Source organism: Strix aluco, chromosome Z (genome assembly GCF_031877795.1).
Source record: "Strix aluco isolate bStrAlu1 chromosome Z, bStrAlu1.hap1, whole genome shotgun sequence".
NCBI classification, from domain to species: domain Eukaryota; kingdom Metazoa; phylum Chordata; class Aves; order Strigiformes; family Strigidae; genus Strix; species Strix aluco.
In genome coordinates, this window is record NC_133971.1 from 62,615,135 (window position 1) to 62,641,074 (window position 25,940).

The 25,940-nt window shown below is 41.3% G+C and overlaps 1 protein-coding gene across 9 annotated transcripts in view; it reads left to right on the top strand.

The window, feature by feature from the left end:
- ZNF462 (zinc finger protein 462) overlaps positions 1-25,940 on the top strand; it is a 94,714-nt gene that overhangs the window by 40,962 nt on the left and 27,812 nt on the right. For 4 of the 9 annotated variants that reach the window (XM_074811814.1, XM_074811813.1, XM_074811816.1 and 1 more), the window contains exons 3-7: positions 365-5,850; positions 6,698-6,862; positions 8,638-8,912; positions 12,026-12,144; positions 16,333-16,524. In XM_074811814.1, the coding sequence (XP_074667915.1) occupies positions 365-5,850; positions 6,698-6,862; positions 8,638-8,912; positions 12,026-12,144; positions 16,333-16,524 (6,237 nt within the window). Of the gene's footprint in view, positions 1-364; positions 5,851-6,697; positions 6,863-8,637; positions 8,913-10,321; positions 10,407-12,025; positions 12,145-16,332; positions 16,525-16,986; positions 17,034-25,940 lie in introns of those variants that run through there. The other 5 variants (XM_074811821.1, XM_074811818.1, XM_074811822.1 and 2 more) reach the window with 5 other exon arrangements.

Genomic DNA, 25,940 nt, shown 5'->3' on the forward strand with positions numbered 1-25,940 from the left:
CCAACTGCTTTTAAGTAGTTCTTCATATTGCTTTTTGGTTTTCAGATTTTCGTGGTGGTTCAACCACCTGAAAGTTTTCAACTTTATTAGACTAGTAGCTTGCTTTCTTCCCCAAGAAGATCATTTTGGAAATTATCTATTCCAAATGGTACACCACGGTCATATATGTAGAAATTATGCATACTGGTAATTTTTCTGACCATTGCCAGATATGTAGATCTCACCATAAGTAAGTGAGGGAATCCCAATGTGATGATTCTCTATTCAGGATGTGGTTGCATTCTTATGCATATAGGGTGGGTGGAGAAAAAGCCTCTTTACTTGATTTTATTTATTTACATATACACCTTAATTCCCATTTTAGGGCAAAATGCAACAAGTCAGATGGGGACTGGAAGCTACTATAGCCAGAGTCAGACTTTCTATGGTCAGCACATGGCTCCAAATCCTAAACCAACCAACAAGTTTTTCCAGTGCAAGTTCTGTGTGCGTTACTTCCGTTCCAAAAACCTCCTCATAGAGCACACGCGGAAGGTTCATGGAGCACAGGCTGGGGGGAGCTCAGTGGGGCCACCAACTGCTAGTTCCCTAAATTACAACATCATCATGCATGAAGGGTTTGGCAAAGTTTTCAGTTGCCAGTTCTGCACCTACAAGTCACCCAGGCGCGCGAGAATTATTAAGCACCAGAAAATGTATCACAAAAACAACCTGAAAGAGAGTTCAACTGCTCCTACTGCTGCTGCTGCTCTGTGTGAATCAACGTCTGCTTCTGTGCCAGTGCAGGAACCCTGCAAGGAGCTGCCTGCGGAGGTGGTGGAGCGGAGCATTTTGGAATCCATGGTCAAGCCTCTGACAAAGTCTAGGGGCAACTTTTGCTGTGAATGGTGCAGCTACCAGACACCTCGAAGGGAGCGCTGGTGTGACCACATGATGAAGAAGCACCGCAGCATGGTAAAAATACTGTCAAGTCTGAGGCAGCAACAAGATGGAACCAGTGCACCTGATGTACAGAGTAAGAGTGCCCAGAATGCCTCTCCAAACTCTAATTATATCTCCATGAATACAACAGGACGTGAGATGTCGAATGCTAATGTCTCAAACTACAGGAGCTCTATGGGCAATTCTCTTATCAGGCCCAACTCTTCTACATCTTCCAAGTTTTCTTCTGTGTCTTACCCTCAAATGAAGCCTAAGTCGCCTCACAACTCGGGCATGGTTAATTTGTCTGACAGATCCCGCTATGGAATTGCTGATATGACGAATTCTTCTGCTGATCTGGAAACAAGCAGTATGCTGAATGACTCCAGCTCAGATGAAGAGCTAAATGAAATGGACAGCGAGAATGGCTTGAACTCCATGGATCACCAGACCTCAGGAATGTCTGCAGAGCAGCTGATGGGATCTGATGGCAACAAACTATTGGAAACAAAGGGAATTCCCTTCAGAAGGTATATGAACAGGTTCCAGTGTCCTTTTTGCCCTTTTCTGACGATGCACCGCCGAAGCATTTCCCGTCACATTGAGAACATCCACCTGTCTGGGAAGACAGCTGTGTACAAGTGTGATGAATGCCCTTTCACCTGCAAGAGCTCATTAAAGCTTGGTGCCCACAAGCAATGCCATACAGGAACAACATCAGATTGGGACACTATGAACTCTCAGACTGAAAGCATCGCTTCTTCTTTAAATGACAGCACAGTGTCTTACGAGAGTGGAAATATAAATGGCAGGAAGTCAGCTGGGATGATGGAACCGGTGCAGCCACAGCAACAACAACAGCAGTCACCCCAGCCCCATTCACAGCATCCATACAAGTGCACAATGTGCAACTATTCCACCACAACTTTGAAAGGCCTCAGAGTTCATCAGCAGCACAAACATTCATTCTGTGACAACCTGCCAAAATATGATGGACCACCATCGAATATACCACAAGAGAGTGAGGCAGATGCTCACCCCTCTGCCAGTACAGTGAAGAAGAGCCAGACCTCCATCCTTGGGCTCTCATCTAAAAATAACTTCGTTGCGAAAGCCCCTCGGAAGGTGTCAAATGACTTCCCTTTAGATCTCTCTCCAGTGAAAAAGAGAACCAGAATTGATGAAATAGCGAGCAACCTGCAGAGCAAAATCAACCAAAACAAACAGCAAGAAGATGCTGTGATTAATGTAGAGGATGATGAGGAAGAGGAGGAGGACAATGAGGTGGAGATAGAAGTGGAGTTAGACAGAGAAGAAGAGCAAACAGAACCAATGATCGAGGTTTCCAGTTCTTATGCCCCCCAGCAAATGTGGGGCAGAGAGGCTAATGATTCCCAGAAGGAGACAAACTTTAGAAGCATGCAGCATGACTACAATTCCACCAATGGAGCAGAGATTGAGCTCACTTTATCTGAAGATGAGGAAGACTATTATTCTTCTGTCAGCATGAAGGACCATCAGAGCCCGAATGCCTCTGTTCTGGGGAGCCAGTCAAACATGTATGGTACCGATCAGAACAACGAGAATTCAGAATTTAATGATTCTGGCAGACTTTACTATTGTAAACACTGTGATTTCAGCAACAAATCTGCCAGGAGTGTTAGCACCCACTACCAGCGAATGCATCCCTATATTAAGTTCAGCTTTAGGTATATCCTGGATCCCAATGATCACAGTGCAGTATACCGGTGTCTTGAGTGCTACATTGACTACACAAATTTTGAAGACCTGCAGCAGCATTATGGAGAACATCATCCTGAAGCTATGAATGTACTGAACTTTGATCATTCTGATCTGATCTACCGCTGTCGCTTCTGCTCTTATACAAGCCCGAATGTTAGAAGTCTGATGCCACATTACCAAAGAATGCATCCCACAGTGAAAATTAACAATGCAATGATATTTTCAAGCTACGTTGTTGAGCAACAAGAAGGGCTGAACACAGAGTCTCAGACACTGAGAGAGATCTTGAATTCTGCTCCAAAAACTATGGCAACTTCCACCCCCGTGGCTCGTGGAGCTGGTGTGCCAGCTGGTTTTAACAAAAGTGCCGCCAAGAGCTTTAGTCCTGAATGTGAAAATCAGAAGGAACCTTCAGTCAATACTGTGGTTGTTTATGACTGTGACGTGTGTTCATTTGCAAGCCCTAACATGCATTCGGTTCTGGTGCATTACCAGAAAAAGCACCCTGAAGAAAAAGCATCATATTTCAGAATCCAGAAGACCATGCGTGTAGTCTCTGTTGACAGGGGCTCTGCCCTGGCTCAGATGTCTTTTGAGTTGGGGACACCTGTCTCCCCAAAATTGTCCAACTTGGCTTCTCAACCTCCACCTCCCCCACCACCCCCCCCAGACCTCGCTACTGAACTCTACTATTGCAAACACTGTTCATATAGCAACCGCTCAGTTGTGGGAGTGCTTGTCCACTATCAAAAGAGGCACCCAGAGATAAAGGTCACTGCCAAATATATCAGACAGGCACCCCCCACCGCAGCAATGATGAGGACTGGTGAGCTGCCACCTGGTATTCAGAGGCCAGCAGTATCAATGCAGCAGTTGAGCCGAGGTGGATCTGAGACCTCTGTGAATCCTCCCGAGAATGAAATGTTCTTCTGCCAACACTGTGATTATGGAAATCGGACCGTGAAAGGCGTGCTCATTCATTATCAAAAGAAGCATCGTGACTTCAAAGCTAACGCAGATGTGATTAGGCAGCATACAGCCACCATTAGAAGCCTTTGTGATCGCAGCCAGAAGAAATCAGCTGGCAGCGTGCCTGCTCATACCTCCAGCACCGAACGGGACAAGTCAAAGCTGAGAGCCCTCAAATGCCGTCAGTGTAGCTACACATCACCTTACTTCTATGCGTTGAGGAAGCATATTAAGAAAGATCACCCTAATCTGAAGGCCACGGTCACATCCATTCTGAGATGGGCATTTTTGGATGGCTTGATAGAAGCTGGTTATCACTGCGAATGGTGCATTTATTCACACACAGAGCCAAGTGGTTTGCTTGTGCATTACCAGAGGAGACATCCCGAGCATTATGTTGACTATACATATATGGCAACTAAACTCTGGGCAGGTCCCGATCCGTCCCCTCCTGCCCTAGTGATGCCAACAGAGATAAAGACCTATAAATGCAGAGACTGCATTTTTGAAGCATCTTCCATTTGGGATATTACTAATCACTACCAAGCATTTCACCCTTGGGCCATGAATGGAGATGAATCTGTGTTGTTAGATATCATTAAGGAGAAGGATGCTGCTGAGAAATCCATCCCGCAGCCCGATGAAGCTGGAACCAGAATGGATTCTGAAGACCAGATAACAACATCACAGATGGATCAGGATGCAGAGTGTGCAGAAGATCCCAGCCTTTCCCAGGAAAAAACTGTCCAGCTGGCTTCTGCAAACCCTGCCATCTCCTCCACTCCATATCAGTGTACAGTTTGCCAGTCTGAGTACAACAACTTGCATGGCCTTCTGACACATTATGGCAAAAAGCATCCTGGCATGAAAGTGAAAGCTGCAGACTTTGCTCAGGATATAGACATTAACCCAGGGGCTGTATATAAATGCAGACATTGCCCATACATTAATACACGTATTCATGGCGTTCTCACACACTATCAGAAACGGCACCCCTCAATAAAAGTCACTGCTGAAGACTTTGTGCATGATGTGGAGCAGTCAAATGATATTGCTCAGAATGACGTGGAAGAGACAAGTAGGATTTTCAAGCAAGGCTATGGTGCTTATCGGTGCAAACTCTGCCCTTACACCCATGGAACACTTGAGAAGCTGAAAATTCACTATGAGAAATACCACAATCAACCTGAATTTGATGTTTTTGCCCAGTCACCACCAAAGGTGTCTGCCTCCGTGGAGCCAGACATGGTGACTGAAATCAAGGCCTCCCCAGAAATTGCTGTTGAGGATGTTGGAGAAGTCTCTGTGTCAGCAGCTCATTTCTCCAGTTCTCATTTAGTGTCTCACACAGTTTTCCGATGTCAGCTCTGCAAATATTTCTGTTCCACCCGGAAGGGAATAGCTAGGCACTACCGCATCAAACATAACAACGTCCGGGCACAGCCAGAAGGCAAGAACAACCTCTTCAAATGTGCTTTGTGTTCGTACACCAACCCGATCCGCAAAGGACTTGCGGCACACTACCAGAAGAGACATGACATTGATGCTTACTATACTCATTGCTTAGCAGCCTCCAGGACGGTAAGCGACAAACCTAATAAAGTGATCATTCCATCTCCTCCCAAGGATGATACTCCTCAGTTAAGTGAGGAGCTGAGGAGGGCTGTAGAGAAGAAGAAATGCTCACTTTGTTCCTTCCAGTCCTTCAGCAAAAAGGGTATTGTGTCCCACTACATGAAGCGTCACCCTGGTGTTTTCCCTAAGAAGCAGCATGCAAGCAAGCTGGGGGGTTATTTCACTGCCGTGTATGCCGATGAGCATGAAAAGCCAACTCCAGCCGAGGAGAGGAATGACTTTGAAAAGCCTGAGGTGGAAACCGAGGCTCAGGAAATTGAGTGGCTTCCCTTCAGGTGCATAAAATGTTTCAAGCTGTCCTTCAGCACAGCAGAACTTCTGTGCATGCATTACACTGACCACCACAGCAAGGATTTGAAGAGGGACTTTACCATACTGGGAAGCGGCACCCGTGCTCAGAACCCTGTCTACCAGTGCAAGCACTGTGATACAAAATTGCATAGCACGGCAGAGCTGACCGTACACTTGAATGGTCACAATGAGGAATTCCAGAAGCGTGCCAAACGTCAGGAGAGGAGGAAGCAGCTTTTGAGCAAGCAGAAATATGCAGATGGTGCTTTTGCAGATTTCAAACAAGAGAGGGTAAGTATTTGTGTGTCTGGTCTCTTTTTCTGCTCCCTGACAGGGAACCCACTAAAGTTCATTTGCATGTTGTCTTTGACAGCCAAATGACCACAGGCTAATGAATGACTCAGTGTGCCAGCGAGCTCCATAAGTCAGTTACACATTCTGTTTTAATTTCCACATCCATCCTCCATATCTCCTTAGGTTCTGTAGGAAGGCCCGCTCCTTCCTACTGCTTCCTTCAGTATTTATCTTCTTTCCTTTCGCCCATCCTTCTGGAAGGCTGTCTGTATCTGACAGTTACTTGTGCTTTTGTGACAAGGCTGCCATATACTTTGGTGCAATACTTTACAAAATGTCCCATCCCCCGCTTCAGTCTACCTCTGAATAACATCAGTTTCCTTCTCAACCTTCTCTCTCAGTACTTTCTCTGATGAAGCACTTGACATGAATCTATTTGGTGAGTGAAGCTTTGGGCAAGTGCCTCATAAGCAGAAGGCCCAAGTTGTGGTCTAGTGCTCACTTACCCCTCTCCTCCTTCTTCAGTTTGAAATATACTTGCTGTGGAAAAACTCTGCACAGCTGTTGGGGAAGTCATGGTGTCATGGAAGAGCACAGTTTCAGGCCAAACTGAACAGTCTTCTAGAGGCCCACTGTTAACAGAAACTGAAGGTTTCTTCTGCACAGATGTCTTGTTCGCTTCTTCTGGAGGCATTAATAAGACGTCAACAAAAAACCATGCAGTTCTACAAAACAGGACATGTACATCAAACGTAATTTCCCTTCAGGTGTAAAATCTGGTCTGTGTTCCTAGAAATTAAATAGAAATCATACTTCAGTGATTTATGCTTGTGTACTCAAACAGGCTTTTGGACACTTGGAAGATGTTTCAAAACTTAAGGAGAGGAAGGTGGTCGGCTACAAATGCAAATTTTGTGTGGAAGTCCATCCAACACTTCGAGCCATCTGTAATCACCTCCGCAAGCACGTCCAGTATGGGAATGTCTCTTCTGTGTCAGCTACAGTAAAGGTAAGAATTTTAAAAAGGTGACTAAAGGTGACTGCAACTTCTTGTTTTAAACTCATGTTTAAAATAAAGTACTCATTGAAAACCTGTGGAGGGGTGTTGTGAAGTTGAATGGGTTTTAAACTGGGCATTCCAGTTCAGCATGATGTTTAATCTAACACTTAAGTTTCTGAAGTGCATTTGGTTTATTTTAAGATGTTTTAACTTTTTTCCACTCTCGATCCAGGAGCATGAAGACTATTTAATTCTCATTTCTTCTCAGCCACAAAGGAGTTGATGTCGCTGGTGACCGAAAGACTTGGTTTATAAGCAGGAAGCTTTCTCTCAGCTATTCTGGGCTACTTTTGTTTAGTTAAACGCTAAAAGAGCTGCTTGCTTTCTTTTTCTCTTTTTTTAATTTTTTTTTTTTTTTTTAAAGAAGAGGAAGTGTGCACATGCAAATGTGCGAAGTTGCTTGTGGTACTCCTTTCCACATGAAATTTGCACACTGGCTCCAAACAAAACATTCAATGGCCAGCTGAGACAGTGGTCCCATTCAGGTGATTAGGTGTAAATGTGTTGTTTCTTTCTCCTTGTGAAAGGGGATGCCTTCTAGGACATCTCCAAGGATAGGCCATGCTCCACAGCCCGGTTTCCAGGATATCTGCAGGGGTAGTGAAAGAGCAACAAGGCTGTTGGAAGTAGCAGTGTATTCCTCCTCCTGCTGCAGTGAGCTGTTGGCAAAGACTCCTGCTGCCTAAGGGTGCTTCTTTCTTGACATCACCTGCTCGCCTGCTCATTGTGAGGAAGCAGAGTCCTTCGTAGCCTAACTCATGCTATCTGAGAGAGCTTTCATTGCCCTACCACTGACCTTCACATTCAGGTGCTTCCCTCCTAACAGACCATTTCCTCTTCTCCTTGCTTCTCAAGTGGAGTTTATGCAGGGTCAATGCTTTCTTTTGAGTAAATAGAAATTTTGCAGCAGGGAGCAAAAGCTGAAGTCCATGTCTGAAAGAGTGTGATGGAAGTACTCTTAGAGGTTATTAAAGCCACTGAAAAAATGCATACTCTGGTTAGAAAAGGGAAAGGAAAGGAAAGGAAAGGAAAGGAAAGGAAAGGAAAGGAAAGGAAAGGAAAGGAAAGGAAAGGAAAGGAAAGGAAAGGAAAGGAAAGGAAAGGAAAGGAAAGGAAAGGAAAGGAAAGGAAAGGAAAGGAAAGGAAAGGAAAGGAAAGGAAAGGAAAGGAAAGGAAAAGAAAGGAAAGGAAAGGAAAGGAAAGGAATAAAAAAGACTCTTTCTGTTTTTACTTTTAAAGAGAATTCTAGAGTCTTAGAGGATTGGCTTCTTGTTAACTGGACACTGATGTACAAAGTCTACTGTAGACTAGACTACTCTGTTAGTCTGCAAGGTAGCTACACTATAAGCTAGAGCAAAATAAACTAAAATGAAGTTGCTCTATACCTTACTAATGTTTGTCTGATCAAGTTTAGAAGATTCATATCAGACTATTGAAAGATAGTTGATTTGGTTTCTTGTCATTTTTGCATTATCTGACACAAATTTGATGGAGTGAGATTCTATGTTTTACGTATGCATGTATGTATATAATAGGTACAATTACGTTTTCCCTCCTAAGAGTAGGCCCTTTTTTCAGAAAGCTGTTGATGTGGAGTTTGTGTAGGGATATATTTAGAAAAATAATGCAGTGGGAAACCTAGGCATTATAATGAGCACACGGGAAAGACTGAGGGGCAGAAGGGAGAGAGAATTGATGGCTTTGGGGGGGTATGTGTTTTTTAGCAGGAAGCTGAAGATTCTTCAAACACAACTTTGATGGAGGGTTGTGAGGGAGCCAAAGACCCTGGCATTGTGGAATTTACAGAAGCTGAATCTGGAGCATCCTTGGAAGATGAAGCCAGGCCTGGGGGCTACCACTGCAGCCAGTGTGACCGGGTTTTGATGTCTATGCAGGGTCTGCGATCTCACGAGAGGAGTCACTTGGCTCTGGCCATGTTTACCCGGGAAGACAAGTACAGCTGCCAGTATTGCTCCTTTGTCTCTGCCTTCAGGCACAAGTAAGTTGTGGCTTTTTTTTTTTTTTTTTTTCCTCAAAAGAAGCACAGACTAGCACTACTGTTTTGTAGGCTGACGCACTAAATTTTATCTCGAGCAACACTCTTCTCAGCATTTAGGTATTTTCCATGCTGCAAAATCTTTGGCCATTATGAGTGGCTATTTATAAAAGGTTGCATCTTTATATCTTCTTGAATTTATTTAAGCCCCCCTTTTTTTCTGCATGTAGGGGAAAAGCATGCGAGCAAAAGAATAAGACTTCTTTCAGTAGGCAAACAGTGAAGCCCACCACTTACGCAACCTTGTCAAATGCATGAGACTTAACAAGCTGTGAAGAGGAGTGAGAAGTATTTTTCTTGTTAATCTTTCATATATAAAGAGCTTGTGCTGCATATAACTACCTTGTTTCTAATTACTACAACTCTTTGATGATTGAGTTTTCTTTTCTGATATTAAATGTCATAAACTTACCTTAAAATTAGATAATTTTTTATTCTTAATTATGGTATGCAATCTCAGTCTACAAATATTTCAAGTTCACACCAGTGTGGTATACTAGTGACTTCTTCAGCCTGTTTCCTTGTCTGTAGCATGTGAAGAATGCATAGTCATCATTAATAGTCACGTTTCTTGTGATTTGTGTCCCTAAGGTTGACTTTGCCTTAATTTTTTAAAATTATTTTAATCAGAAATAATTATATGGCACGCCCACAAAAAATGGGGTTTGTGGGATATTTTCCACTGGCATCTTGGACTGACTCACAGGTACATGCTTTCTCCAATTTCTGTGGAGAGAGCTGCTTGTTTACTGTTTCAACAAAAGAAGAGAGATCCAGGTGCTTATTTGATGTACACATTCATAGCACTGTCAGTAGTGCACTTAAATTCGGTGAAGATGTCACTGGTTTGCAATCAAATGCATGTGGAAGAGAAAGCATGATAAAAAGTATGTTTTAACTCCTTATGTTAAAAAGCAAGGTTTCTGATAGTGTCATGGCATCGCAAATTGTTGCAGCAGTTTCATCTGCTTTGTTGAAAAGGTCCATGGGATTGAGCAGCCAACAGTAAGAAAGGGACTGGGGGAAGGATGGTACTACTGGGTGTATCCCACCCTACTTGGGCAAGGGTGACAGTGGGGGATGCACCTACCTCACACAACTTAGAGAACTTTCTATTTACCTAGTAAACTGGTTTGCTTCCAAAATCAGACATGTGTTGAGTTGGTCTCTAGGCACTCTTGTTACCTCCCTGGGAAGTGAATAAAGTCGTGTCCTACAAGTAGAGGGACGGGTAAGTCAGAAAGTGGTGGATGGCGGGGAAGAACTCTACAGGTATCACCTAACTTGATAGTAGGTGTTGTCACTGTTGTTGAAGCTGTCTGCTTCATCTTTTATTTTTATTTGTGATGCAGTTACTCTTTTGGGAGATAAAGTCTGTGAAAGAAACCAAACCAAATGTTTAAACAGCCCACTGTTCTCCCACATCTGACCAAAACTTAAAAACCTGCCTTCAGAAGAATTTTGCTGGCAAAGTATGTGATTGTGAATATAGTTTTTACTATTACTGTGTAGAATACCATAAGGTATATATTTAGAATAGCTTGATATGTATTATATACTACTTTGGCTGTCTGCTGTAATTGTTAAGTAAATTCATTCCCTATCAGCTATTTAAAACAAGTTTTGTTCTATGAAGTATTCACTGCAAGTGTTCAATGTCTTACTCATTTAGGAGACTTTTTTCCCATTTCTCTGGAAGCTGTACATTTTATATTGCCATAAACTCCATTACAGATTTCTATTAAGTTGTATTTGTAAGAAGTGGCCCTGAGAGGAGACATAAGTTCATTTTTAATTTTTTTTCTGTCATCAGATCTTTGAATACACAGACTTCAGTGTTAGCGCTTGTAAACAGGGATTTTCTGGCTCAAGCTCTTGTCAGTGTGGGACTAAAGATCCCGTGACAATCTTGTGTAGTGTGAGAGGGCTGAAACAACCGCCAGTTGATCTATGTGTTGATACTCAGTGAAAAAAAGAACAGGACACTAGGAAAAATAAAAGGAAATATGCCTCAAATACATCTAGAATTAAGGTGGCAGCTGTGGGTTAGTTTTGGCAAATTGCCATTCGTCCAGTGTGCTATATCTGCCCTGTTGTTGCATCACCATGTATAAGATGACTCAAACTAAGACTAGATCATAAAGCTTGAATGTGTCCAAAGAAGAGGCTGTACTGGAAATGTTTACAACCCAAGCTGAAACTACCTGCCTGCCACCTGGAGTCTGAATTCAGGGCTGTCAGCCACGGTGTAGGAACTGCAGAGCTCTGCAGGACTCACTCAGGTAGAATGAATTTGATCGTGGAAAACATCCTTTTTTCCCTTCCAAACTTTACTGAGCTGTTACGAGTAACTGTGGAGAGAGAGCAGGTTCTGATCACACCCAGTATTCAGGCTGTCAGTAGCTTCCAGTTCCCCTGAAGAAAGTAGAGGTTGGTCTTTGCCACCCCTTCTTCTCTTGTTGAGCTTCATGCAGAATCTCCCACACTGTTGCTTCTGAAACTCTGCTGCCTTTTAATCCTGGAACTCATCAACTGCAGCCTGCTGGCACCCTCCCCAGAGCAGGATCTCTAATCTGCTTTTGCTGTTGTAACGAAAAGAAGGCTTCCTTCGTAAAGCTGGTCAAAAATACTCCTTTTTTCCCTTTTTCATCAACAGGACAAAAGGGGGCATATTTTCACAAAAATGTCTGCCAGAAGAAAAATTCTGCAATGATAATTTTACTGTTCTTGTCTATTTCTTGTTTCTTCAACTGCTCCTTTAAGTCCGGATCAGGTTTAATTTAATTTATACTAATCTGCCCTATAAGTTTATTAAGTGTCTTGCTTTCTGCATAACAGAATTGGTGTCAGCTCTGCTCATTTTCCTCAGATTAGATTCTACTTTATTCTGTAAGCAGACATATAAAATTTTAAGAGAGAGTATGAGAAAAGATACTTTGGCCTCATCTGCCTCTTGTTTAATTTATTACTGCAGTTAAGTGTTTTTCTTTGCATCTGAAGGAACAGTTGAAATTATTTACTCTCTTGTTTCCCTTTCCTGTCTTTCTCTTTTCAAGTCTGGATCGTCATATGCAGACCCATCATGGACACCATAAGCCGTTCCGTTGCAAACTCTGCCCATTCAAGTCTTCTTATAATAGCCGCCTGAAAACCCATATACTCAAGGCTCATGCAGGTAAGTTTTCTCTCTCAGTTTTGCAGTGCAGCAGCTGAAATGGCCCATGTATTCTTGTTGCTGAACAGAGGTGCTCGTTTGAACCACGCGTTTTGTCACCAAATTTGGGTAAGATTTTTCAAAGGCAAGTCAGGATTGGCCACCCTATGCACCTGTTGGAATCGGTTTTTGGAAGGACAAGAATTTAAAAGTGATGAGTACTTCAGGAACGTGTTCCTTTTCTTCTATTTTCTTTTCTATGAATGTTTCTTTTTTCTTATTATTTCTGCTTGTTACCAAGAGAATTTAATCAGTCCACTTACACCATCAGTGTCTTAATGGATTGGTAGTGAGCTTTGCTCCGCTATGATTGTATTTATGTTTGTGCTTTAGGTGACTCTGGGAAAAGGATTGTGGATTGTACCTTTGTTTTGGTAGAGTCTTATGCTGGCTTTCATGTTAAGACCAAACACTGCAAACTTTGAAGGTCAGGTTTGTGCACAGCAGACTGAGAATGACATGGATTCCATTATCTTACATGGAAATTTGTCTTACAAATCTCTGTATTGCAGTATGGAATCCATACAGGCAAGCAAACAGACATAGTTGAGATGAGCAGAAATTGGGAAGGTGATGTGTCATACAGGATACATCGTCTCAAAGTGTTGCACCTTTGATTATTAAAAAGTACGAGACTTGGAATTTCCTCTTCTTTATTCCTTGGCCCTAGACTCTTGACACCATCACACATCATGCATTGAAAGTTTATCAGAAGATTGGAGTCAAAAACTACTGGCTCCATTGGTTACAGTTGCATCTTTGTGGTTAAAATGACAAAAAATCAACCATCAAACCATGCACTCTGGTGCAAATAATAGAATCTTGATCAATCTGGAAAACTGCAAACTAGCCCAGTTGTTAAAAGCTTGCAAGTAGAAACTCCTGGAGCAGATGACAAAAAGGGCTATAAGTATGTTCCTTTCTTTATTATCTGTTTACACTATGTCATATATCTGGGTTGGGGTGGAGGAGGAAGATGGGAAAATGGGGAGAAAAGTCAGGAGGAATTTATAGCTGTCTCCTCATTAAAAAAACCAAAACAGGTAATTGTCACCATTGATCCAAAGGCAATTTTCATCTACAAAAATGTTGAAGCAATTGATGGTTGCTTGTACTTTGTTGCCTGTTTTGGATTTCACAGAGCTTGTGCCAGGACCCTTTTCTGTATTTGGATGGGTATGGTGGATTAGCTTAACTTTTGCCAGCCTCCTGTTGTATGTGACTGTGGCATTCTGGCCCTTCTGGGAAATCCAACTGTATGCAGCAGTTCCAGTTTGCAGAGTCCCACATCCTGTACGAACATCACATGGTTCCTTATCTTCACAAACCATAAAATAATGTTTTCTTTATACTACAGTTGAGGCTACTTTGTGTTACCTTGTTTGAACCTGCCAGATTTTTAGAGCCAAAGTTAGCATGTTAGTGTTTACCTCACACTCCTCTTCATGTAAGTCAATGATCTATTTATTATGAATTCATGTTCTTGAACTTGTCAGTGGACACTCCTTGAAGGACCACATTTTGCATCGTACAAGAACACAATTTCATGGTTGTGTTCTTGCACAATGTTCTTGCTTGTGTAATAGGGTTTCCAAAGGCTTATGATCTGTTTCTGCCTCAGTCTGTTTCTACCAAATGAATATTCACATCACAGAAAAATTGCTTGTATGTTTTTCAGTCAGAGCTTTGCTTTGTTGTGTTTTGACTCAGTCCTTCAGAAGTATATACTACTGAATAAACGTGTTCTGAAGACTTTTCCTCAGACTCCTCAGTTTTTCAGTAACACAGTGGTTCTCTGAACCTGTCTTTTGTTACCATTTTTTTGTCTCTTGTCAATCATCTCATTTTATTTACAAGTGGAAACTTTAATCCCCCTGAATTGTTCTGAAGTCTCCTGATCTTTAAAATCTAGTAAAATCCTGAATCCAGAAGTCTTCTGCTCAGTCTGCCTCTCCCGCATTTTCTGGGGATGGGTCAAAATTCAGTGGACTATAAAATGCATTCTTGCTGAACAGCTGCTACCAGTCAGCGTTACTGGCATTTGTTTTTCATCCAGTAGGTGCCATCTCCTTTGGCATGGCACAGAACAGTTTACAGTATCTCTAAACAGGCTCTCTGTTTTCATCTGAACTTCTTCACCTATTCTGGTTTTTTTTCTTGTATTTTTGAGGAGCCTTTGTTAGCATTTTTCTAGTGTCCTTGTTTCATTAGTAATGACACCGGATGCACTGCATACCCAAATGAATGTTTGTAAGACAGAGTGTTGGCCCTGCTCAGTTTCTGTGTAATCTGGAACATAATTCTTTGAGTACATATTGGGTGTTGAAACCCACTACATAAATTTTTAGATGTATTTATTTGTATGTGTATTAATATAATAATTTTATGAAATGCAAAACTAGCAGTCAAAAAAGTGCAGAAGGCTTGTCTTAAGCCAGACTTTAGCCTTTCCTCTGCAATGAAACATCCTTTCATGCTGATGTCCACCTGAACTGTTATGGCTGAATAGTTGGGCATATTTATTAATTGTGTCTAGACTGCTTAACATGTAATCACCCTCTATTTGCTTAATGTCTTGTGGTGCTTTTAAGTTAATGGATGGTGCCCGCTGTCCTCCAGGAATCTCTTATACTGACAAACCATGAAGGTCTATATCTGTATCTCACTGGAATCTTATACCTTGGAGTTTCTTTTGTCCTTGTATTATCCTGTTCCACTGAGCAACTTGTTGTATGTACTATACAAAAAAATGGTTTCTTTCTATTTGTAAAAAGGTAATATGTAACTGATATAATGTGCAGGTGAGAAATACCATTTGAAAAAACCTGTAGGACAATTTCTTGTTTCACCATTTCAGACTCTTAAGTGATCCGTTCTTTTCCAGATATACCAAAAGAGGCTTTTTAAGAGTGTGTATTTTGTCCTCATGGTTAGCATAGTTTTTCTGGAAGAGAGGGGCAGGAGTTATTTTAGGGTGGTTGCTAATCTTTTTAGGTGTGCTTACTCTGACTTGCTGCAATGTGTGTTTTCACATTCTCTCTGGGTTCACTTATTTCCGGTGTTGGAAACAATGCTGTTTGAGAACCTCATTTGCTAAATTTGTTGAGGTGGAAAACATGTTCTGCTTTGTTCATTACCAGAACGCTTGTTCTTCTGTTACTATTCATGAATATTTAACTCCTATATTAGTTTTGGCACTTTATGTACAACTCATATGTGGCCAGTGTTACTCTTGTACATGGAAGTAACACTTCCAAAACAATTATTTGGCACCTGTATAATATCACATTGTTTGTCTTGGGACAGTTTCACTTTGTGTTCCAACTGCCTACATGCTTAATGCAAAACAAATCTTGTCTCAGGATTTGTTTCCCCTTGTTTGCTGTCTCTGTGGCTCAGAATGTGTTAAAAATTAAATTCACTACTGTTCATTACTTCTGTTCTTTCGCTTCTTTTAGTGCTTTTTCATAACACACTTTCACATAGCATTACAGATACGCACTGTTCTTGGTATTGCAGTGTTCACTTGTAGTAAACCAACCTTGACTTCGTTACCGGTTCTATGAAGATTACTCCTGCCTAATGGCAGGTTTTTTGTAAGGAAAATGCAACTTTCCCCAAATGTAAATTTCTCCTCCCTTCCCCCCCCCCGCCCCCCCCCCTTTTTTTTTTTTGGAGATACCCCTGTTAGCGTTTTGTAGTGTCCTTCTTGCTTCATTAATAATGACGCTGCATGTGCTGCATGCAGAAACAGATGACTTCACCCTCTCTGGTTGCTGTGCTCCCAAAGAAATTTGGAACTGCTATAGTTAAGAGACTTGAGTGACTCCATTTTCATCCCAGAGTCTGTTTTCTTCTCATACCATGCAACACAGGCATGCTAAGAGTCTGGTGTCTGTGTTTTGGCATCAGTCACTTTACAAGGGTCTGCCGTTGTCAGAAAGTGGTACTTCGGTTCAAAGCATGTGTCTGTACCCACAGAATCCAGACTACTCCAACAAGGAGATGCGCATAGCTTGTTCTCTTTGGGATCAGTCTTTCGCTGAAGAGCCCATGGGAATTTTACTGCCAAGTTCAGTAAGTGAAGTATGGGGGCCCCATTTTGTTTCTTTTGTGAGCTGATGACTTGCCTGTATTTCGCTCACCCAGGTGAACATGCCTACAAATGTTCCTCCTGCTCATTTTCCACCATGACAATCAGCCAGCTGAAAGAGCACTCCTTGAAAGTGCATGGGAAAGCACTGACACTACCAAGACCCCGCATTGTCAACCTTGCAGCCTCACACGCCCACCACACCTCCAAGAACCACAATCCTGCTGAAGAAGTGGAGGACTCTAATGGTAAGAGGTGCCTCAGAGCAAGAATTTAATTGTCTAAGGTGCCACTTAATATTTTTATTACATCAAAAATTACAGCAGGCAGCTTGCCCAAAAAGCAGCTTCATTTGATCAAGAAAAAACAGAAGTTGCATCAAAATCATGAGTAAACGTGATGTTGTAGGAAGTGACCTGCTTTAGATCCTCACCAGTTCATACTACACTAATTTGTCCTGTCACCAGTTGACTTTGGAATATGTGAATGCTGGCTTTACTTCTTAGCAGAGATTTAAATTGTAGATAATGTCCAAAGGCAGAGCTTCTATTGATAGCCAGTGGGAAAGGGATCATCTAATTCCATCCATGCTCCTGAAAAACACCCATTTATCTTGTTAGTAGAGCACTTCAGTGAAACCATATGATTAAGCTTAAAATGTGAACCTGTAATGACAGAAAAAGTAATTATTTTTCTTGTCCTTGCTACAGAGGACACCAAAAATACCTTCAGACATTAAGCTGCATCTGCAGGAAGGAGAATCAGAACCGTTTTCTTTTCCATGCTTTCTTTGAAAGCTGTTAATCCCCTTGTGCTGGAGGAGTATGCAGAAGGTATTTGGAAAGCAGCAGAGGAAGGGACACTGTTAACAGAGAAAATGCCGACTTATGGAAGAGGTGTTGTGTGTCATCACAGCAAGTATTAAGGCTTTTTAAGTGGTAGTTTATGAGACATGTTTTGGGTGTCACTTCCTGTCAATTAAGAAAAGAGCTTGTCTTTGGGAAGAAAAAAATCTTAATTCCTGGATGAGTTGCATTGACATGAGGAGAGAATGTAGGTGACTGTAAATAAAAGGTTCAGACCTGCAGATGTTCAAGGAACTGGGATGGATGGGGGCCATCTTAGAAGAGGGGGGAAAAAATACTTTTTTTCCAGAAGATTGACAGGTTCTTAGGGTTTTTTGTTGTTGCTGTTTCGCTTGGATTACTGGCAAGCTAAGGATGGGAGGTAATCGTTTTGTAGCATTTTTGGTCTCACATCTTCCCTTCTTTCTCACCAAAAAAAACTGTGAGATGAGAAAAAGTGAAAGAAAGTAAGTTCAGAAAGTGGCAGAAAGAAATTTAAAGGAAAAAGTAATTAGCATAGAAATACTTTACTGAAGAAAAAGAGAGACATGAATAATATTCTGTGGTTCAGCAAGTCACTTCTGAGGTCAGAATCAGAACCTTACCAAAAGACTTTGACCAGCTGCTCTCAGACTACCTTTTGCCAAAGGGTTGTCTGGAACAGTGCAATGAAGACTTACCAACTGAGCTTTTGTTTTTGCTAATCCTAGTTTAAACTAATCCAACAAGCTGAGTACATCTTGTGATGTATTCTGCTGCTTTTTTTTAAAAAAAAAAGATCCATTACTGACTAAGAAGTGGAGAATAATTTTCAGTGGCCCTCCTAGTCTTTTCTGTGTGTTAGCAATCATTTGGTAGCAATGGTGTGTTGAGAGATAAAGAAAGGCAATATTTGAATTTGGAAAGGATGGTTCAATCTACTCCTTTCTTTGCTTATCCCAGGAGCTCAAAGTCATAATTAGTGAAGTTAAAATTCTAATTCAGATCTCTGGAAGATAATTTTACAGCCTTTAGGAACTGTTCCTAAAAATACAGAAAGTTATGACTCTGTTAATAAAACCATTTTGTGAAGTTGACTGCGTTACCTAAATCTGTATTGCAGCCTGAAACCAAGACAGAATTTGTCCCAATTAGCGTGATCATCTTTAAACACGGTTAATGGTTAAGTCACTTGGACAATAATAGAAGCCACCCACTGGGGAGCTAGTCAGACAAGTACAGGTGTTTATAATAATTGTGTTAACATTTTCAGCATTGCTTGAGGAAGGAATAAGTGATTTTTTTACATTAGAAAGTTGGCTGCAGATCAGGATAATGATGGTTCTTATGACATAATTTATTTTTTGTTTTTAGAAGGAAATAAATCAATGCTTCTGTGGCCTAGGTCTGCAAGTTGCAGGTGACATGTAGGACTAGATAAAAGACTGGTCCCAGTGACAGGAAATACAGGTCTATGTGACAGGCACTGTTATGTCTAGCTGGAGCCAATATTAAGCAGGGCTGACATGGTGTAGCATAGTTGGATTTTGCCTGTGTTAGTGTGTATAAATAATCATTAGTGCAGGCTATGATCAAGTTAATTCACTGGGGATGCAAAATTGAATGAGGACTGGGGTGAAAGGCAGACAAAAGGTTGCCTCACGTTGTTTTGAACTTGTTTTGTAGGTTGGTAGCTATGCAGCAGGCTAGTATAATTGAAATGGTTGCAGAAAGGGTCTGTTCTTGTCTGTGGATGAGTACTGTGGTTGGAATAGGAAACAGCAGGATGACTTGGGAAGATTTGAGTAGCTAGCAGAGTTCATCTTGGCAGTTGTTGAGCCCTGTAAAAATGGAGACAAGGGAAAAAGGGACTGAACTGTAATAGCAGAGTGCATGTCTAAATAGAACTGTTTTGGGACAACAGCCCAGTGGAACTGCTGCTCATGCTTTTTTTCCTGCTGAAATTGTTCCCTGAGAGGCCTTTCTTAGAACATTTCTTTTGTTCTTTTAGATTGATCCATTCATTAAAAGATGTGAATATATTTAAATTTCTGTGACTCACCTCTTTTAGTTCTGTGTCAGTAGCAGCAAGCATATCTTGAAATATTCAACCCTATGTCCTGGACATGTTTTGGGTGCTTGATATACTTTTCATGAAAGTGAAGTTAAAGTGGAGTAGGTGCTGAACGTTTTAGATAGGCCCATCCGTGGCAGCTACATTGTCATTAGAAAGCGTAATACCTGCTTTAGTGCTTGTATGTCTCTCTCAAGGCAGTAGTGTAAGAAGGTGATTGTGTCGGTTGCAGTGAGTCAGCAGAGAAGGCTTTCTTACAGAGACATCATTGGAAGAGTTGCTTTTTGCATCCTACCTCTCTTTGTGTGTTGGGCAATGTTTTGATATGTAAGGAACCTGTTTTCATTGTATCCTCATCTAACTAAAGGTAAAGCACTCAAGGTTTTTTTGCAGGGGTGGGGTGATGATGTTTTGTTCTGGGGGTGTTTTTCTTGCAAACAGCTACAAAAATGTTGAGCACCACTGAAATTTTTCTGTTTTGTGTAGCATAGGGATACTGAAAGGTTTGTGGCCTCCAAGTCTGTTGAAATGATAAGGTTGCCATTGTGGTAAAATGTTCTTTTGCTCTCCCGGTAGTTTACAGGTATTTTTACTCTTGCAAGACAGAAATGGTGGTGTTTGAGTATTTATTTGCATTTGTGTGGTTGCCTTTTTTCTTTGTTTGGATTATTTGCCCTTTACTTGAAATGTGGCTCTTACACAGAAATGTGAGAACTTACACAGAAAAAATTCAGTGTAAATTGAAGTAATACTAACTGCTAGGAGTATTGGGTGAATCCCCTGACAAGATCTGTTTCCATGTTCTATCACAGTCTTTGTGAGAATCAGAACTTATATTCATGTTAATCTCTGCCTGGAAGGGTTGTATGGATTTATTGATGATACTGTTATCCTGTGGGTCAGTATGTGTCAAAGATACAGGTTTCCAGTGTTGCACTGTTGTAGGGTCAGCTCCATTCCTGTTGACTTGAGTGCAAGGCAGTGGAATCCCACAATCTGCGTTGTCAAGGTATAACATTAGAAGACTACCCTCTCTTTCAGTAAGGAAGAGTTGGAAGCAAGGCAGAGACACAAGAATGTGTGACTGAATACTAGAAAACAGGAATAGGAACAATGCAACAGGTGTTATCTACATCAGCTAGGAAAGCACATGGCAACAGATGTTGCTTGTGTAAGCACTGGCGTTACTCATGTTTGCTTCAAGGGCTGTGGAGGTGGTGGACTGCTTTCCTCTTATAAACTGGAGAAATCCATGAGTGCAGCCTGTTGTCATAAAGACCATAAAGTGGAATGACTCAATAGATTGATAAACAGTTTCGTGTTTATGCCTTCACCATCAGCAAAAGCTTCTTGGGAGCATGTAAAATACTTGCCCTAAATTGTGCTGGCTAGTACTGTTTTTTCGAGTAGCAATTTATTTTGTGAAAATACCCCCTTTGGCCTAACTGCGTTGTAGAGCAAAGTACTACTCTTTATTCATATAGCTGGCAGATTTGGAGCCTCATAAATTTGTTTGTATCATGACTGTGTGCAGTAATTAATGGTTTTTTAATTTTACTGATTAAGAATATTGAATTGTCAAAATTGAACAGTAAAGTGCAAGTGATAGACTGGGCAGACCTGGGTGTGGCTTCTACCATCTTCTCAGTTATGTTGTACAAGATCATTCCAGTTCTTGAAATGTAGAAAGCAGCACACTTTGTGTGTGTGCCCTTGATGGTCAATAATCATGCTTTTCACTGTTGTACAGACCAAACAGGATCTGTCATAATACCAGCACACATCTCAAAACACGTACAGGGTCAGAACTAGATTTTTTGACTTTCGCAGTACATGGTGTGTCAGCATCTTCATTAAATTTAATTACTTGCAGCATCACTTGTGTTGAAAATTGCTAAATGAAAAGCCCAGTCCTCCATTCTAGCTTTTTCTGAACTTAAGTCTTTGCCAGTGGAAAAGAACTTTACCTCATCTAGAGACTTAAATATAAATACATCTGCTTGCTTTGCCAGAGCTAGGCTGGGTACAAAACTCCTTGACTAAGTCCTGTTTCTGGGACTGTTGTTTAAGGACTGTAAAACCCTTCTCATTTTGAGACACTTTTTCTAAGTGGCTAAGGCATTATCAGGATGTGTGTCTTCTGTGATGCTTGACAGATGAAATCCTGAGGGGTACAGAGGGCCTTTAACAGGTTTGCTAAAGCAATTTCATGTACTACCAGAACGAGAGGAAAACAGTGGGAAGCAAGGAGCCTTTTCAACAAAATCCTCTCAGCTGGCACCAATGAGGCAGGATTGTTACAGTGATCCACTCAGCCCTAGAGCCACACATCTCCCTCTTCCTTCCACCTTTCAGAACTGAGGCAAGTTTTCCATATCCTCAGTCATACTGCCCTTGATTTTTATTTTTTCTTAATCCATACCATAGTTTGAGGCTGACTTGGGTATTTCTATTTGTGTGCACTGTTGCTTTTGATAAGGGATATTTTTCTAACCTTCCACTGAGGGCAGAGAGTTCCTAAGATGGTCCTCTTCACCTTTGGTGCTGTTTCTCTCATTGTTGCTACTGTGTCTTCATGTTTTGTGGCTGCTGCTGTTTGGGGAAGACCACAATGGTCAGAGTCCTCATCCTCACAACCCGGAAACCTTGTATTGGAGCAGAATAGCCTGCTCTTTGTATTTAGTTTGGGGGTTGGAGTTTTTTTGAGGGGGAGGGGGTTTGTTCTCCCATCTTCTGAATTTTGAGACCCTTTTTATTTGACCCTTGTTTGACTGGGGAGGCAGAGAGCCAGTAGTGACTACAGGGCAAATTCAGTCCAAGCTTCAGTACCTAATTGCTTTAATTGCGAGGTGAGCTGTAAGTATAGCATCCATGTTAAGGATGCAGGATGGTGATCTGCATACAGAAGATGCCTCTGCTTTTGTCAGTTGCAAAGAGCTGTCTACTTGTTCTGCCTGTTTCCCTGCCTTTGTGCCCCACAGGAGTGATGCTTCAGTTTAAGCATGCAGTGTCAGATTAACACTTCTTCCTTGCAGGTTGCTTTTTTTTCCCCAGCCCAGTTCCTACTTTCTGTAACCTAGAGCAAGTTTCTACTTTCTCTTCAGAGTTTGCCTGTCTTTCCTTCCCAGAGGTGCTGCCAGTGGCCACACTGCCTGCCAGTGCTTGTTAAAACTCTCCTGTGCTAGTTGGTGTGTCTTACTTCTTGTGGTCAGTGTTAAAAGTAATTATTGGATGTTGGATCAGATGGGTACTTTTCTCCTGCATCAGATTGGCAGGGACTAGTGGAAGTGCAGGGCTTGTTCACCTCCCAAGTTTACTGAACAAACTCCTCACTGTTTCAAGGACTTTGGGCACTGGGGATGACCTTGGTCTTTGCAGCTCTCTTCCACTGGTGTATAGTTGTTTGGCTTTTGGCCTTTTCCTACAGCATATTGAGAACAGTTTTGTAGCTAGTGGAACAGAAGGAGATGTTTATTCTGTCATTGGCTGTGCTCAGGGGATGTCAGCTTGCTGTTCATTGTGCTTTTTTCTGATCCTGAACTTTTTGTGCTTGAACTGAATGGGTAAAGGCAAAATTGAGGTTCAGCAGGATGGAGACAGGAACTCATGCAGCTGGAAGAAGGTTGCTGTTAGTCTTTGTATGGATTTGGCCAGCCTGCTGCGATGGAATTGCAGTGATATTGAAATACTTGCCTAGGTTAGAGAGAAGACAGAATAAGTTTTTGGATGGATGAAGTAATGATCAGACAGAGATGACCTGATTGTACCCATGGGAGAAAGAAAGAAGCATGTCTAGACTCCTGTTGTTTTTTCCTTAGGTTTTTGCTTTCTTTTGGCTCTGATTTTTATGTTCAGGATAGGGTACGAGGTGGTACATGATACTCTGTTAGCTGTCATGTACTACTGCTGTCCCTGGAATCAGTGATACTCTACACAGAGTAAAAAGTATGGTGTTGGTGTGAGGGGACACATGGTATGACTTGACCAATGCTGTGCAAGAGAACATTTCTGCGGGCTGTTGTTTCCATGTTAGTAGCTGCCTTGTGTAAGCTAACTGATATTTTCCCTGTTCCCTGAGACTCCTATTACTTTATATTGATCTAAAACCTGCTAGGTTTGAGATTTGGTGCTTGACAGAGAGGTAAAACTTCTTCGCTCATTTTAGCTCTGTTGAAATGGACATATGTAATCATCATAGTTGATGGCCCAAAGTTTGGTGTTTTAAGTAGCTGGGTTTATTTCTTCTTTAAGGGACATTGTTACTACCAATGCTTGAAAATGCTGCCTGAAGTCGTCTGAGCTCAGAGCTTGTGATAGAGATGAGGCCTTTCTGTTGTCAATAGTAATAATGTTGATGATGATACTGTCAAGGTGTGTGCTGGAGGTCTCCAGAGCAAGTTACAAGTTCCTGAGCTCCATGATTAGAATGGATCCTCAGTAGACCTATATTGTCACTGTAATTTTAGGCCCAGTTTTAAAGCAGAATGCAAAAATGTAGCACTTGATAAAGCTGAAGTTCTTTCCCCTGTTCATTTCAAGCTTAGAAGCAAGTGAGTATTTAGGTGACAACAGCATGTGTGTTTGTGGCTGGTGTTTGTATTAATACAAATACTTAAAGGACCATAGCAATAGAGAAGAAAATGTGGAATGCTTTTGAAAAATATCTGATAAATTGCCCTTAAAAATGAGAAGGAAATCATGGAGCATAATAGCATGAGGGTGGTTTGGTTACCAGTGCCAAAAAAGAAATTGCTCAATAGAGCAATTCTGAGTGAAGAATCAATGGAAGTAGGAAATCTTCATAAATTCAGAAAAGAACCTGTTACTGATAAGTTCTTTTGGCAGACTGGTTAAATCAGCATCTTGCTAAAGCTATTTCTAGATTTGTTTGTGTTCCTCTCTTCTGTAAGGTTTGAATTTAGCTCAGCAGAATAAGGAATAAATAGCTAGGCGACTTTTTAGTTTATGTATTTAATAGAAATAGAGATCCCAGTGTTTGACATGCAGCAGAAGTCTTAGTTTTAAGCACCACTCTGTATTTAGACATGGAATTTTATCTCTTGAATAACAAATCATAAGAATATAGGGTTGAAACATGACCAACAGGTTGAACTGTTCAACTGGTATAAGCCAGTGACAGCAGATTCTCAGCCTGCAATGTTCTTTAAACAGAAAGCAGTGTATAAACTGAGATGAAACAACACAAATGCCAGAGCAAGGGAAACACAATGCACTCCCCATGCATCATCTCTGTGTTGTAAGCAAAAACGGCAAGGGGCAAAGCAGCTGGTGGGGTTAGAAAGCTGTAGTGGCTTGGCCCTGATGTTGCAAAGATTGCAGCAGCTGAAAGAGCCTAGTTTATATAGGGTTGTGTGCAGCCTAAATGTGACCACTAAGTGGCCAAGTCACCTAAAAAACTGCATGAAAGTTAAACTGAGTTGAAGCCAGGAAGGAAATTTTGTTGTGGTGAGGACAGATGGAAAAGAAGAGGTAACTAGAAATTAAATGGCTATATTATGAAGTGTTTCCTGACCCCTAGAACTGATCCTTGCAAATCACAGCATTAGCAGAGCAGGATCGGGATTCAGGCAGTGTTCATGACCATGTTGTGCCTGTCTTGAAAGCTAATGCTAATAGAAATTCTTGGTAGTGTTGGATACTTAAAAACAGAAGGTCATGGGAAGCTCCTGGACTGATCCTTCTCTTCTGATGGAAATACGGTATAACTTATTTTATCAATTATGTTACTCCTTCCTAAGTCTTGTAAAATTCCTACTGCTTTCTTTTGCATCATCTTATACAGAGTGTTATAGCCACTCCCTGACCTGAACTATGAAACGCCAAGATTCTTCAATAAGCAGTAGTATGAGACTCTCTGTGAATAGGAATACAGATGATAAAATTATTTCTTTTCTTCTTTGATTAAATTTATGTCCCTTTGAAATGATTTTGATACTAGCACAAGAAGTTGCATAGTATATATCCTGTTTCAGTTCCATTCAGAGATAGGTATGCACATAAGTCAAAAGGGAATTCAAAGTTACAAAGTTTCTCACCTCTTTTGAATAAAGAAGATTGTGTGGTCTCTGTATACTTCTGGTTGCCCATTTCTGAGCCTTAGACATACATGTAGTATTCTCACAAAAGCTGGTCCAAAATGATCCAAAAAGTGGCCTTTACAGATAATGCTGAAATAAATTCCTCCAACAAGGTTTTTGGGTTTTGGAGGATTTTTTGGTGTACATCCTTTAAATGGCAGTTTTATTCCAGGTCATTTATTTTCCTTCCTCTGTGATTACTCATTTTTTGCGGTGTGTGATCAAGGACATGAAGTTTGTTTCTGTTACACCTCATTCACAACATCCTATCAATGCAGAAGTTCTGTAGTAGAAATCAGGATTTAGGTAGAGGAGTAGGTTTATATTCTGTTTTAAACATGCAATGAATAAAACTTCCTCGTACTGTATGGTTCTCTAAGCATCTTCATGAATGTTTTGTTGCATCCGTCTGAATCTTAGTCTCTTCTATCTTCCCCTCCCCTCAGTTTAATTTATTGCCAGAACATTTCAGCCTCCCACATATTCTTCCTTCCAGGTCAGTGCTGCATGGCATAAAGTGAACAAATGTGTGTAGTCTTGACAATCTTTGCATGACACCCTGCTTTGCCACCTTCCCACTTTACAAGCTGTTGTCATTCATGGCTGTATGCTATCCTACCACTCAGTGAGCTGGTAATTTTGAGTCCCATTGAATTTCGGAAAGGATT